Source organism: Triticum aestivum, chromosome 7A, assembly GCF_018294505.1.
Source record: "Triticum aestivum cultivar Chinese Spring chromosome 7A, IWGSC CS RefSeq v2.1, whole genome shotgun sequence".
Lineage (NCBI taxonomy): Eukaryota > Viridiplantae > Streptophyta > Magnoliopsida > Poales > Poaceae > Triticum > Triticum aestivum.
The window spans coordinates 173,200,707-173,213,647 of NC_057812.1; the positions used below are offsets into that span (position 1 = coordinate 173,200,707).

General features: G+C 50.6%; 1 protein-coding gene across 1 annotated transcript; it reads right to left on the reverse strand.

Annotated features, from left to right (window-relative positions):
• Positions 1–3,724: 3,724 nt before the first annotated feature.
• LOC123150819 (3-ketoacyl-CoA synthase 6) lies at positions 3,725–5,882 on the reverse strand. Its single transcript, XM_044570641.1, has one exon. The coding sequence runs from the start codon at positions 5,790–5,792 to the stop codon at positions 4,317–4,319; it is 1,476 nt and encodes a 491-aa protein (XP_044426576.1). The 5' UTR covers positions 5,793–5,882; the 3' UTR covers positions 3,725–4,316.
• Positions 5,883–12,941: the final 7,059 nt, after the last annotated feature.

Below are 12,941 nucleotides of genomic sequence, written 5' to 3' on the forward strand. Positions count from 1 at the left end.
GGGTTGGACTGCGTAAGCTCCTGCCTTGTTTAAAGAGGTAGCTAGGTCTGCTCACCGGCAGCCCTCGCAACGTGCAGGAGTTCCCGGGGCGATGGCCCATGAACCCTGGGGGCATAGGTTTAGTCCGGCGTGCTGACCTCTCTATTAAGCCTAGGTCGGGTTACGGCGTATTGTTTGGCCGAGGCCGGGCATGACCCAGGAAAGTGTGTCCGGGCGGAGTTAATCGAGCGTGGTGGGTAAGTTGGTGCACCCCTGCAGGGAAGAAAACATCTATCGATAGCCTGTCCTATGGTAACGGATACTTGGAGTTGTATCCCGATCGATACAACTAGAACTGGATACTTGTGATGAGAACTGGATGGTGATGAGATTTGGAATGTGTTGACACTTGGATAGTATGGCTCTGGGATTGCTTTCTCGCAGGGAGTCGAGAAAAGATCTCTGGCCGAGGTTGATAACATTACTGCTACTTTACTTTATGCTACTCTACTCCCTCCTGTTGCTGCAAGATGGTGGTTTCCAGAAGATGCTAGTCATCGATAGGACTAAGCCTTTCCTCTATTCTGGCATTCTGCAGTTTAGTCCATAGATATAGCTCATTTCCTTTGATACATATGCATACTTAGTTTAGATCGGATGTAAGTCTTGCGAGTACTTTGGATGAGTACTCACGGCTGCTTTGTTACCTCTTTTCCCCCATACCCGATTGTTGCGACCAGATGACGGATCTCAGGAGCCAGCTGACATCACTGATGACTACTGCTACCCTGAGGGTGCCTACTACTACGTGACGGCCGCTGACGACTTGGAGTAGTTAGGAGGCTCCCAGGCAGGAGACCTTGCCTTTTCGATCAATGTTGCTTTTGTGCTAGCCTTCTTAAGGCAAAACTTGTTTAACTTATGTCTGTACTCAGATATTGATGCTTCCGCTGACTCTTGTGTATTCGAGCTTATGTATTCGAGCCCTCGAGGCCCCTGGCTTGTAATATAAAGCTTGTATTATTTTAATTTGTGTCTAGAGTTGTGTTGTGATATCTTCCCGTGAGTCCTTAATCTCGATCGTACACATTTGCGTGTATGATTAGTGTACGATTGAATCGAGGGCGTCACAGTACGACTACATGAACCGCGTTGTCATAACGCTTCCGCTTACGGTGTACGAGGGTACGTGGACAACACTCTCCCCTCTCGTTACTATGCATCACCTAGATGGATCTTGCGTGTGTGTGGATTTTTTTTGAAATTACTGCGTTCCCCAACACTTCCCGACTCGCAGCCAGAACTAGATGACGGATCCCGAGATCTGATCATCCAGCCTCAGGCCGGCCACCTCTGACGGAGGAGATGGCCACCATCGCCGGCTGCACCAGCCAGATCATATCTAACCTGAGGTGCCGCGAAGCCGCCCACCAGGCCCTCCACGTCGTCACCGATCCGAAGCCGGATGATGCGCCGCCACAGCAAAAGTTGTCGCCGCCCGTGACCGTGCTGCCCGACGCGCCGTAGTCGCCGTCGCCCTCTTCAGGGCCAACCACCACAGCCGCCAGATCTGTCGCGCCACCACACGCGCAAGGGCTCCGCCCCACCTGTGAGACGCAGGAGAGTGGAGGATCCCCGCCACCGCCGTCAGCCCCCAGGCGCATCCCGGCGGCGGGGGGAGGGTGAGGGAAGGTGGATTCGGGAGTGGGGGCGGCTAGGGCTGGGTACCCGCCCGAGTCGCCCGAGCGGGGGCGACGCGGGGGTTGAGAGAGAGAGACAGAACGAGAAGTTTTTGTCAATTCCACTGTTATCCATTATGAAAAAGGGTGAAAGAGGAAAAAGACTTACCACAGCCAAGTTCCACCATGGCAGAGCGCCAATCCACGGCATCGCGCCAATCGCCATCAAGGCAATTCTAACCCTAAACACTAACCTAGACCAATTACTTACAGGAGCAATCCGCCCTCCTCTCCCGTCCCCACTCCCACCGGCGAGGACGATTCTTAGAGCAGGTACAATAGTGGGCTTGTAACCCGCCTACATGAAACTTTTGCCTATGTGAAGGAAAGAGGCATGAAAAAATGGTGCAAGTGAGCTCTCATGCAAGGGTCTAGCTATATGTGTGTTCCTAGACAAAAATAATAGATACAATGAAAGAGAAAGATAGAAGAGTAGTCTAATAGCCAACCTTATTGTAGAGTGACTATACATGTTGGCTTTAGATGACATGTTAGCTTCATATAAACCATGCTCTCATGAGCAGTTAGAGAAAAGAGAGAAAGGATTAGGAAAAATGAGGGCCTGGTCCGCGTCGCACCGACACGCTATGTTGCGAGAATGTTAATATTACGATGGAAAACCATGGATGGTAAAATTGACGCCTCCGTCATGCCATGAAATCGATTAAATGCCCGCCTGCAGAGGCGACCTCATACGCAGCAGGCGGAAACTGAACGAAGCTTCATTTCACGTTCGATTTCCAGGATCTGTTGACTCTGTCAACGTTATCCGGTCTTCCAAGAGCTGCAGGTGCTTTTACAGAGCAGACTCCATTGACCCGATCATTCATGGCTTCACGAAGCTGCCTACAGCTTGACTGGTTCTTCCTGCAGAATCACAGCTCACTGTTCGTCAGCCTGAATTGAGCTGAACTCCTGTCTCCCCATTTACGCTGGCGGACATCGCATCCCATCAGCGGTCGCAAATCGGCGGCAGAAAAGAAGGGGACATCAAGGTATAATCATCATCAACCAACCGCCAATGCCGACCGATCGACAGGGGCGAGCCCGTGCGAGGGTCCCGTCCGCCATGAAAATGGAAACCAAGAGGAACGAAACGGGTGCATGCATCTGCATCTGTGCGACGATCCTCCCCCACGCACGCATGGATTCAGATCCTCGGCAATCAATCCGCGCCGATTTTAAAGCCACATGTGGCAATGCTTGCTGCCTGGATCGGGAGGCGTTACGTTGCGCGTTCTAGGCGCGACACCAAGGTTCAATAATGGCAGCAGCACGGCACCACGGCGAGGAAGAACGAGAGAGCACGAAACCGGCAAGATTCGCCTTCACGAACGGGGCTGCAAGAGCGCACGCGGCATTCAAGGCTCCCCGTTGCAGCCCGGCCTACTGCTCCCCAACTCCTCCATGCCACATTTACGCCCGCCCTCCCACTCTTCCTACCTTGCTTCAGCACGGCACCACTGCCAGCGCCAGGCCCATAAATTCGACCTCCATCGCTGGAGAGGAAGCACCCAAGGATGGGTTGGAGTTTGGAAGCGCACGCCAAGGATAAGGTAAATGCAGGCCTTCGTACGCTCGTACATATATAAGACTGGGAAAATTTGTGTTTAAAAAAAAACCGGGAAAATTTCAGGTGCTCATGAGGAGCAATGCTACACGCACACGCATTTTTTTTACAGAAATTTACGGGATGCTTAGCTGGAATAAACTGATTGGAAGAAAATGGGATGAGGGGCCCACACTCTCTGAAAATCAGGGGCGGTGGAGATTAGTTAGCGATGGAATCCTGTAAAACGTCCGTATTACTTCGTTGGTATAGAATTTTCGGCTCATGAGACTCGTATGCTACTGTGATATGAGTTTTTAGGCCATTGGATCTCAAATCCGACGGCATTTGAGGACAAACCTCCGAAAGGTAAACTCATGCAGTGACATATATGTGCAGCTATAGTAAATAAAATTGCATATGTATAATGTACCGTATCTCCTTATCAACACGGAGATGGTAGTAAACTATTTCCGGCACATTGATTTATTGTCAAACTCGTAGCAGTACATTTTTGTTCTCTTTTTCCTTCAATGGAGATACAGTAAAGAGCTGAAATTAACAAAAGAGAAGAGGTCCGGGAGAACGGGAAGGAAGAATAGTAAATAAATAAACAAGAGAGAAATGAAGAAAAAAAGAGTACGCTCGCGATCGAGGACCACGATTATACGTTTATGAATGACCGGAAGAAATTAAGCCCTTTGTGCCGGAGCGCAACCACCGGCCGTCGGTTGCACCTCACATGCGCGCGTCAGACAGATCCGGCATATTTAACTCGGCCACCGCGGCAGCTATTACGCCGGCCGGCCCAGCCGCGGCTCCGGCCAACCGGCCGTGTCCTCCCCGACGCCATGGACACGAGCGCTCCGGCCGATCCGTCGGACCGGTCAGGTTTACCACCGAGGGAAACACACACCAGACTAACAGTAGAAGAAATGCATGGGGCATAGTAGTAGGAGTAGTTGTCGACAGATACAAATCGAGAGAGGAAGCGACAGAGAGAGAGAGATATCCTGTTGTAGACCGCGTGGGCGCGAGACGTTGGTTGGTTAATGCTTGAGCACCTCCGGAATGTCGACCGGGTAGCGGCTGACGCAGTCGGCCCACGGGCCCTGCGCGTCGCGCGCGGGCTCGATGCACTCCCACGCCGCGCTGTTGCACTTGAACCCGGAGCCGAAGCCGATCATCCACACGCGGTCGCCCCTGCGCATGCGCCCCTTGGCCTCGATGTAGGCCAGCTCGTACCACAGCGAGCTGCTGGACGTGTTGCCGAACCGGTGCAGCGCCATGCGCGACGCCTCCACGTGCTCGTCCGACAGCCCCAGGCTGTTCTGCAGCTCGTCGATCACGGCGCGCCCGCCCGCGTGGATGCAGAAGTGCTCGAACGCCATGCGGAAGTCGGGCAGGTACGGCTTGATGCTCTTGTTGTTGAACACCCGCCGCGCGATGAAGGACAGCGCGAAGAGCAGCTGCTCCGACGCGGGCAGGACCAGCGGCCCGATCGCCGTGATGTTCGCCTTGAGCGCGTCACCGGCGATGGTCATGAGGTCCTTGTTCAGGTTGATGCCCCGGTGGCCCTCGTCGTCCTCCTCCTGGTACACGCACCGGTACGCGTTGTCCTGCGCGCCGGTGAGCGTGCGCACCACGCGGGAGAGCCGGAAGCGGGCCTTGGCGCGGGATGTGGACAGCAGCGCCGCCGCGCCGCCCATGCGGAAGAGGCAGTTGGGCAGCAGCATGGCGCGCTCCTTGCCGACGTAGTAGTTGGGCGTGATGGTCTCCGTGGACACCACCAGCGCGTGCGAGCCCCGCGGCGCCACCTGCAGGAAGTTGCGCGCCAGCCCCACGGAGACGAGCCCGGCGCTGCACCCCATCCCGGAGAGGTGCACGTTGCGGATGTCGCTGCGCATCTTGTACTTGCGGATGATCATGTCAGTGAAGGACGGGATGGGCGCGAAGAGGCTGCAGTTGACGACGAGCAAGTCAATGGCGTCGGGGCGGATGCCCGTCTTGGCGAGCAGGTCGTCGATGGCGGAGAAGATGACGAGCTCCACTTCGTCGCGCGAGGCCTCCAGGTTCCGGTACGGCGGGATGAAGTGGTGCGCGGGGGGCAGGCACGTCTCCTCCCCGAGCCCGGACCGCTCCAGCAGCCGCGTCATGAACCGGACGCTGCGCTCGTCAATGGAGGCCCCCTCGATGAACGTCACCAGCTTGGCGTGCTCGAGGAACGTGCCGAACGGGACGCGGTGGCTGGGCTTGGTGCGGAAGCAGGCGTAGTCGACGAGGTACACGGAGCGCGGCCGCATCATGAGGTACAGGATCCCCGCGGCGGCCGGGAGGAACGCGGCCAGGAAGACGTGCGCGGGCCGGAGCGCGTGCATCCTGGCGAGAAGCTCCTCCGGGCCGACGCGCGCCGCGCCGACGGCGCCCGCGACGGCGAGCGGCACGGCGAGCACGGCGAGGAAGTTGTTCACCACGCACTGGTACGCCGGCTTGAGGCGCCGGAGCTGGGGCGACGAGGAGCTCATGCTGTCCGCTCTCCGCTGCGGCTTGCACTGCGCGCACGCGTGAGCGAGTGTGTCACTGTGGCTGCCGCGTGCGTGTACCGATCGGCTGGTGCTGAGTTGAGTTCGGGAGCGGGAGCGGGTATAAAAAGGAGGTTAAGGCCGCGTTGGTGGGCCACGTTGGCCTTTACGAGCACAGGCTGCTAGCGCTCATGGGCTTTTGTTCGCCGATAATTCTGATGATGGCGATGAGATAATTGATGGTGCTAATCCAGGACCATGCCTCGGCCTCCCTCGGTGATAGGACAGCCTCGTCGTTTCAATGCATTTGCGGGGCCCATATTTAGTGTCACTACTATAGAGTACTCCCTCCGTAAACTAATATAAGAGTGTTTAGATCACTACTTTAGTTATCTAAACGCTCTTATATTAGTTTACAGAGGGAGTACTAACTATTCTCCCACCAGACCACTAATCATAGACCGATGATAGATCTCGGGGAACATGGAGGCTGGAGAAGTAACGGGGTGTTTGTTTTCATGGATTTTTTTGTGTAGGGACTAGCAAAAGTCTTTTTTAGAGACTTTTTTACTAAATAGGAGGGATTTTTTAGGACTAAATTAGGTATTTGGGACTAAATGAAGAAGACTCTTAAAGAGAGTTTTTTTGGAACTTTTTGAGACTTTTCGGTGGTGTTTGGTTCTCTGGTCCTAGGACTTTTTCTAGTCCAACTAAAAAGTCCCTAGTCCCTAAAAAGTTCCTCCAGTTTGTTTCCAGAGACTAAAAAGTCCCTAGTCCCTTCCTAGAGGTTATTAAATGACCATGTTGCCCCTAGTATATAGAAAAATAACAATTAAACAACATCATGGGGTGGCGGACCAATGGGTGCATGGAGGGGCATTGTTAGAAAAGTCCCAAAAAGTTCCAAAAAGACTCTCCTTGAGAGTCTTCTTCATTTAGTCCCAAATGCCTAGTTTAGTCCCTAAAAAGTCTCTCTCGTTTGGTAAAAAAGTCTTTAAGAGGGACTTTTTCTAGTCCCTACACAAAAAAGTCCCTGAAAACAAACACCCCCTTCCAACAATGCCCCTTCATGCACCCATCGGCCCGCCATCCCGTGGTGTTGTTTGATTGTTATTTTTCTATATACTAGGGGCAACATGGTCATTTAATAACCTCTAGAAAGGGACTAGTTACTTTTTAGTCTCTGGAAACAAACAGGAAGCGACTTTTTAGGGACTAGGGACTTTTTAGTTGGGACTAGAAAAAATCCTAAACTAGAGAACCAAACACCGCCTAAGAGCACTGGCATCTAAATAGAACAAACATATCATTTTTAATTATTTTTTTAAATACAGCAGGGCAAGTTCAAATAAAACAAGCAGAGATATTTTCTTCCCTTCAAGTTTAAAATTTTCAGACAACTGTCACATAGGTGGCCTCTTAAATAGAGCGAGTAGAATTTGTTTTACCCTTTTTCTTGGAAATACAGGGAGAGTGGGAGAGCAAAGTGATTAGTGCCGTGCAAGAGAGAGGACCCATTGGGTCGGATTTCTGGTGCCTCCCGCGGTGTTGTCATCAGTCTACCTCATTTTTTGTGGTCTTAGGGCCATGAAGGCATGGTAAATCCCGGCTTTTACTGGCGGGAGGGCTTCATTTTTTTTATGTTTTGTTAGGATTTATGTCCTAATCAGAGAGGCGAGGCATGGACGGCTCTCTGAAAATGAAATAAGATTCTCCCCGCCTCGTCCCTATTCCGGTGGTGTTTCTAGCATCATTAGAGGGGGTGTAGAGGTTTGTCTTCAGTGGATCTCGCGGGATTCGGTCGGCGTTTGTCTTTGGTGGATCCACATGGATCTCGTTTTCATTCGTCTGTGTTCATGTGTCTAAAGGTTTGATCCTTTTGATCTACACTTTTCTCATCGCCGTCGGTTGTTATTCTGGTGCGCTGGTCTTATGAGATCTTAACACGATGACTTTCCAACTGTCTACTACAACAAGGTGTTCTTTGTACTACCTTGACAATTGATGAAGATTCGAAGTTTTCTCATGAAAAAAATTGCTTAGTGCTAGTACAACATTAAGAGCATCTACAACCGGACCTCTCAAATCCGCCTCATACGCCAGGGCGGGCCGTTCAGTCACTGACCGGTCACTTTTTTCGACCCAAACGAACGCATCAAACGGGTCGCAAACACTTGGGCTGGCCGGCACCCCCCATATCCTTCCCAAATATGGGGCGGATATGGGGCGTCAGGGCCCGCCCGCCACATCGCATTGACGAAGGGGTCCCAGCCGGAAATACCGGTCTTCAAACCCGGCGGTCCGAAGCTCGTCTCCTCCGTCGGACCAGTAGGCCGGATAATGCATTGCCCGGCTATTTAAGTCAAACGACGGCACCGAAACCCTACCATCCATCCAAATTTTCCTCCTCCTTTCCGTCGCCGCCACTTTCCACTCTACTCGTCCGACTAGTAGCCATGCCCCCATGCCACCGGGTGTGGAGCGAGCCCTTTCAGACGCCGGAGCACCGACTCGAGCTCCTTAAGTAGATTCGGGCTATGGGCGAAGCCAGGATCGCCGGTGGGCTACCTCCGGACGCAGTGGGTCCAGAGGAGTTGGAGGAGGAAGAGGAGGAGGATGACGAGGACGACGAGGAGGACTTTGAGGAGGAGGGGGATGAGCCGGAGGAGGAGGATGTGGGGGACGCTGGCGACGGGGATCTGCAAGCGGAGCAGCAGGCCATCCTCGATTCTCTCCGATCGGAGTCGACTACGGAGGCAAGACGCCATCGCCGATAAGAGATGGAGGCGCAAGAGTCTGCGAAGGAGGCGGAGATGTTCGCATACATGGATGAGGTCGAGTAGGAGGAGGATGAGCCGGATCCCTCCTACCCGCCCGCCCAACCAGCGTCCGGCACCGTCGTCATGGACGCCTCCGACGATGAAGAGTAGCTAGGGTAGTACGTAGATGTAGTGTGTAGAATTTCTTTTGCATGTTTTGTATGGATTTAGGGGATAAAATATGAGAGAAACGGATACAAAGGGGGTGTTTGTTTTGAGGAACTTTTTTGTGTAGGACTAGAAAAAATCTTCCTCGGAGACTTTTTTACCAAACGGGAGAGATTTTTTAAGGACTAAACTAGGTATTTGGAACTAAATGAAAAAAATTCTTAAGGAGAGTCTAAACCAAACACCACCAAAATGTCTAATTTATGTTCGGTCAGTGTTCACATACACACCCGGCGCGTTTGAGAAGTCAGATTTGCAAAGTCCGCCGGTATCAAATTGACGTTACCGCTAGACGCTAGTCCCTACTGGACGTCAAGGGAATCGCTGAAGGCAGCAGCAGTCCATGGTAGGCGGTAGCTAGCTACTCCTGGCAGCTACTGCCCAGTGTGCAGCTGCACAGCACCAGGTGGCGGGCAGCGCTCGCACGCGCTTGCCACCGCGACTCCTGCAGCAGTGCATGAGGGGTGTTATTGTTGGCGCAGGATCTCCTGCTGCGCAGAAGGGCCAAAGGACACGCGGAATTGTTTTCACTGTGCGCAGGACTTGACGTCTCAATAACAAGACCCGGAAGTCCAAGCATGCATGCATGCATTCCCACTCCGAGTCTTTCTCGTTGGATGGCAAGCGGGGCGTTGGCACAGTGCATGGGAGCGGACTTCTAGCGCGCCGTATTGTCCTCTTCGAAAGCAATGTAGCATGCGTACTAATGTAGCGTCGATCTGAGCCTTGAACGAGTCGGAGAGGAAATGCGGTGCACCGCCATGCATGCATGGTGCCTGCCGTCCGCCCGTCCCTCCCATGCTCTGTTTCCTGAAAACCGGATGGGTGCTGGTTGACCCGAGGTCGGCATGGGCGGCCGTGGCACGTATGGGGCGCCCATGAAGCTGCATTTGCCATTTGGTATCATGACAAGTACGTACGTAGGAGGTGCAATGAAGAGGAATGATGAGCCTCACGTCTCGTTCTTTTTCAGGAGCGGCTCGTCGCTGGCATATATAGAAGGCCGGAGCGGCCGTTAAAGGCAGTGGCATCAGTTAGTTTACGCAACCATAGTTTGCCTCTCTTTTTTTTTAGGGGGGCAACCATAGTTTGCCTGATTTGTAATTTTGGGGCCTGAAATAGAAGGCCATAACAAGCCGTTAAAGGCGGCGACGTTCGCCGCCTGTGGCGTTGGCGATCGACAGCCCGTCGGTGCCGGACGGGGAAGGTCGGTTGGTAAGCCCACGTGCATGGTGATGACCGCTTTTGCTTAGCCAGCACGAGATGCACCGTACCGTTAAGTGCAACGTGCCAACGTTTTTCTGGTCTAATTTGGGTGGTATCCACATCTGTCCATCCGTTATATCTATCCTTGAGGTACTGTTGCGTTACGGTGAACGATTCAGCCTACCAACTTCTACTCCTGAGCTCATTTGAGCTCGAGGTGAATAGTAAATTTCAAAAGGAAATGTAAAATAATTCTATAAATTCTATAAAAAAATTGATGTAAACTTTGACAAATGTTCATGGTGCTTGAAAATTTTCATCCCGAAATAACATTTGTAGAAGTCATGGAAGAAAAAACAGCACTCCAAAGTGTTTTCAAAAACAACATTCTTTGAGTGTTGATTTCTTTACCACGACTTCCACGAATGTTATTGTGGGATGAAAATTTTCAAACATTGAGAATATTTGTCAAAGTTTGGACAAAAAAAAATAAAATTGTTAAAAAAACCATTTTATGATTTACTGTTCATTAGGGAGCATATGAGCTCGGGACTAGATGCTCCGCATCCGCCAGAGCAACCGTTTTTGGGGTCTGACTTTCATGGAATCCACATCTGTCCATACGTATATCTATACTCCAGGCATTGTGAAACTGCGGTGGACGGTTGATTAACAATCTTTCTCCAACAAAGTTAGATGACCTACATGGGTTCTCTTATGTCGCTCCATCTATCCTTCCGAAGAAAAGTTTGTTTGGGTTCAAACTTTGATTCTAATAGGATGGGGTACACATACTAATGTGCCTTGAATGATCCACATCTTTGGGTCATACGCCGGTGAGCACATTGCACTATCGATGTAGTTGAGAGCCCTCATGACCCAAGCATAATGACGGACTCTCCAGTATTGAACTAATAGCCCGTCATACAACCCTTTCTTGTCAGCGCCACCCACTGTACTCTTTTTCCATATTTGGCATGAGTTTCAACGATAAAACACTTCCCTTCATTTGATTTACGCAGGGCCTACCGTCTACCCATCGTCTTTGGCGATAAGTTACATCGACATCTCCATATTTGGGGAAGACTACAAACAAATTAAAAAATCCTATGTATTTCTCCAAATTTTGGATAACATTCAAACATTGAGCACTTATTTTTTAAAATAAGTTTGACTAAGCTTACAAAATGATCTACGGGCACATTCAAAAGTTCATGATGGACTTTTATCAAAATAAGTAATGGATGAAGTCAACAATGATTCTTCATTCTTTGCGGAAAAGTCAAGAATAATTCAACTTTCAACTTTTATTATTTCGGGTAGATGGGAAAAAAGGGCAAATGAATGTGGCTTCCCTTAGCCCCACATCTCACCGGCAAAACTGGAGGACGGTGGTAGAGGATGGTTATGGTGTGAAGGGCTTGATGCATCGACCACCAGCCATGTAGGGATCCTAGGCCATATGAATTTACATCTAATATCAGTAGGAAAGAAGTATGTCTATTAGAGGGGCGGGGGGTGAATGAGAGTTTTAAAAATTTCTTAGGAAATCTCAAAACTCTCGGAACCCAGCAGCGAAGCGAATGAAAACAGAGTACAGCGAGCGAATACAAGCTGACGTATACCAATGTGCAAGAGTGCTACGCTGCCAACGTATACTAGTCTTAGATGCCTCAATTCATGCCGAATGTGTTCCATCTTGTTTCTGTGCTGCACTCTGTTCAAAGGATCCGGGGTTACATACTGTTGCTAGAGGATTCTTGCTCCTTTCAAATAACAATGGTATACCTGATGCGTGGTTAATTCTGCTATGCCAGAGTCACACAACTCTGTTAGCTGCTCAATGTGTGGATGATGAAACCACAAGGAAGCAGTGCAAGGAGGTGCCATGGGAACCCAGTGATTTTTACATGGCACCAGTTGTTCTCACCAGGTTGCAGCCAGAAAAATTTCAGCGAGGGAGGGGTGTCACAGTTCCGGCTACATTCTTTGAGCAAGCCCCCATTGGCCACCACTACTATCACGATTTTGGCCACAACGGTGCCGACAACGATCACAATTACAAGTATCTCACTGAAGTCTACCATGTCCTCGGCTACCACCGAGACGTCGAGCCAGTCAAAGACCATCGCATGCAATGGGATCCGGGCGGTTCTCGGTGGAGTCGGCTTGGGGTCAAGTCGAATTTCAAGAAAGGGGGGATGTCAGGGCCCTTCCTTAGCCCATACATGTATGTGGGCTTGCCTCTGGACATCACTTGGGCCTGGCCCGACTGGGAATCCTCAAGAGCTGCAGCTACTTATACCTGGGAGGAAGCAACGAGCAGACCATCCGCGTAGGATCAGGCTTGGCGGCGGCGGCGGGTTCTTCTGGCTCTCTTTCTTCTACCTCTGGCTCCTCTCAATCCTCTCTCGGTGTACATCAAAACCACCACAAACCTGTACTGCCTAAGTGATTGAGCGTATCCGAGTAGTGGGTTGTAACAGTTTAGTAGCACAAGACAATAGAAAAAGAGCATCAACTATTGGTTCACGAACATTTTTTAAAAATTGTGAGCTTTTCGTCAAATTACTGAAACTTTTTTTCAATTCGTGAACTATTTTTGAATTACTGTACCTTTTCTCATATTCATAAATCATTTTTAAATTCGTTAACATATGACCATTTTTTGAACAATAATGTTACACCTACAAAGACCTACAAAGGTATACTTGACCTTCCAAAGTAATTCTCTCTCTCCCTCCTAATTTTAAGTTGGGTGGGCCCCCTCGTCCCCTTATTACCAATCACAATCCTCCACATCAGTTTGTATGTAAAATCTTTAAGTAAACATTTGTAGATGTAGCATTACTCTTTTTTGAATGTAATGTTTTATCTATGAAAAACTGTCCAACCAATAGTTGATGCTCTTTTTTTTCTACGGTCTTGTTTTTTTTGAGGCAACCTCGCAAAGCTTTAT

Excerpts from the sequence above, each read along its gene's own strand:
- LOC123150819 (XM_044570641.1), bottom strand. The coding sequence starts at position 5,792 with ATGAGCTCCTCGTCGCCCCAGCTCCGGCGCCTCAAGCCGGCGTACCAG.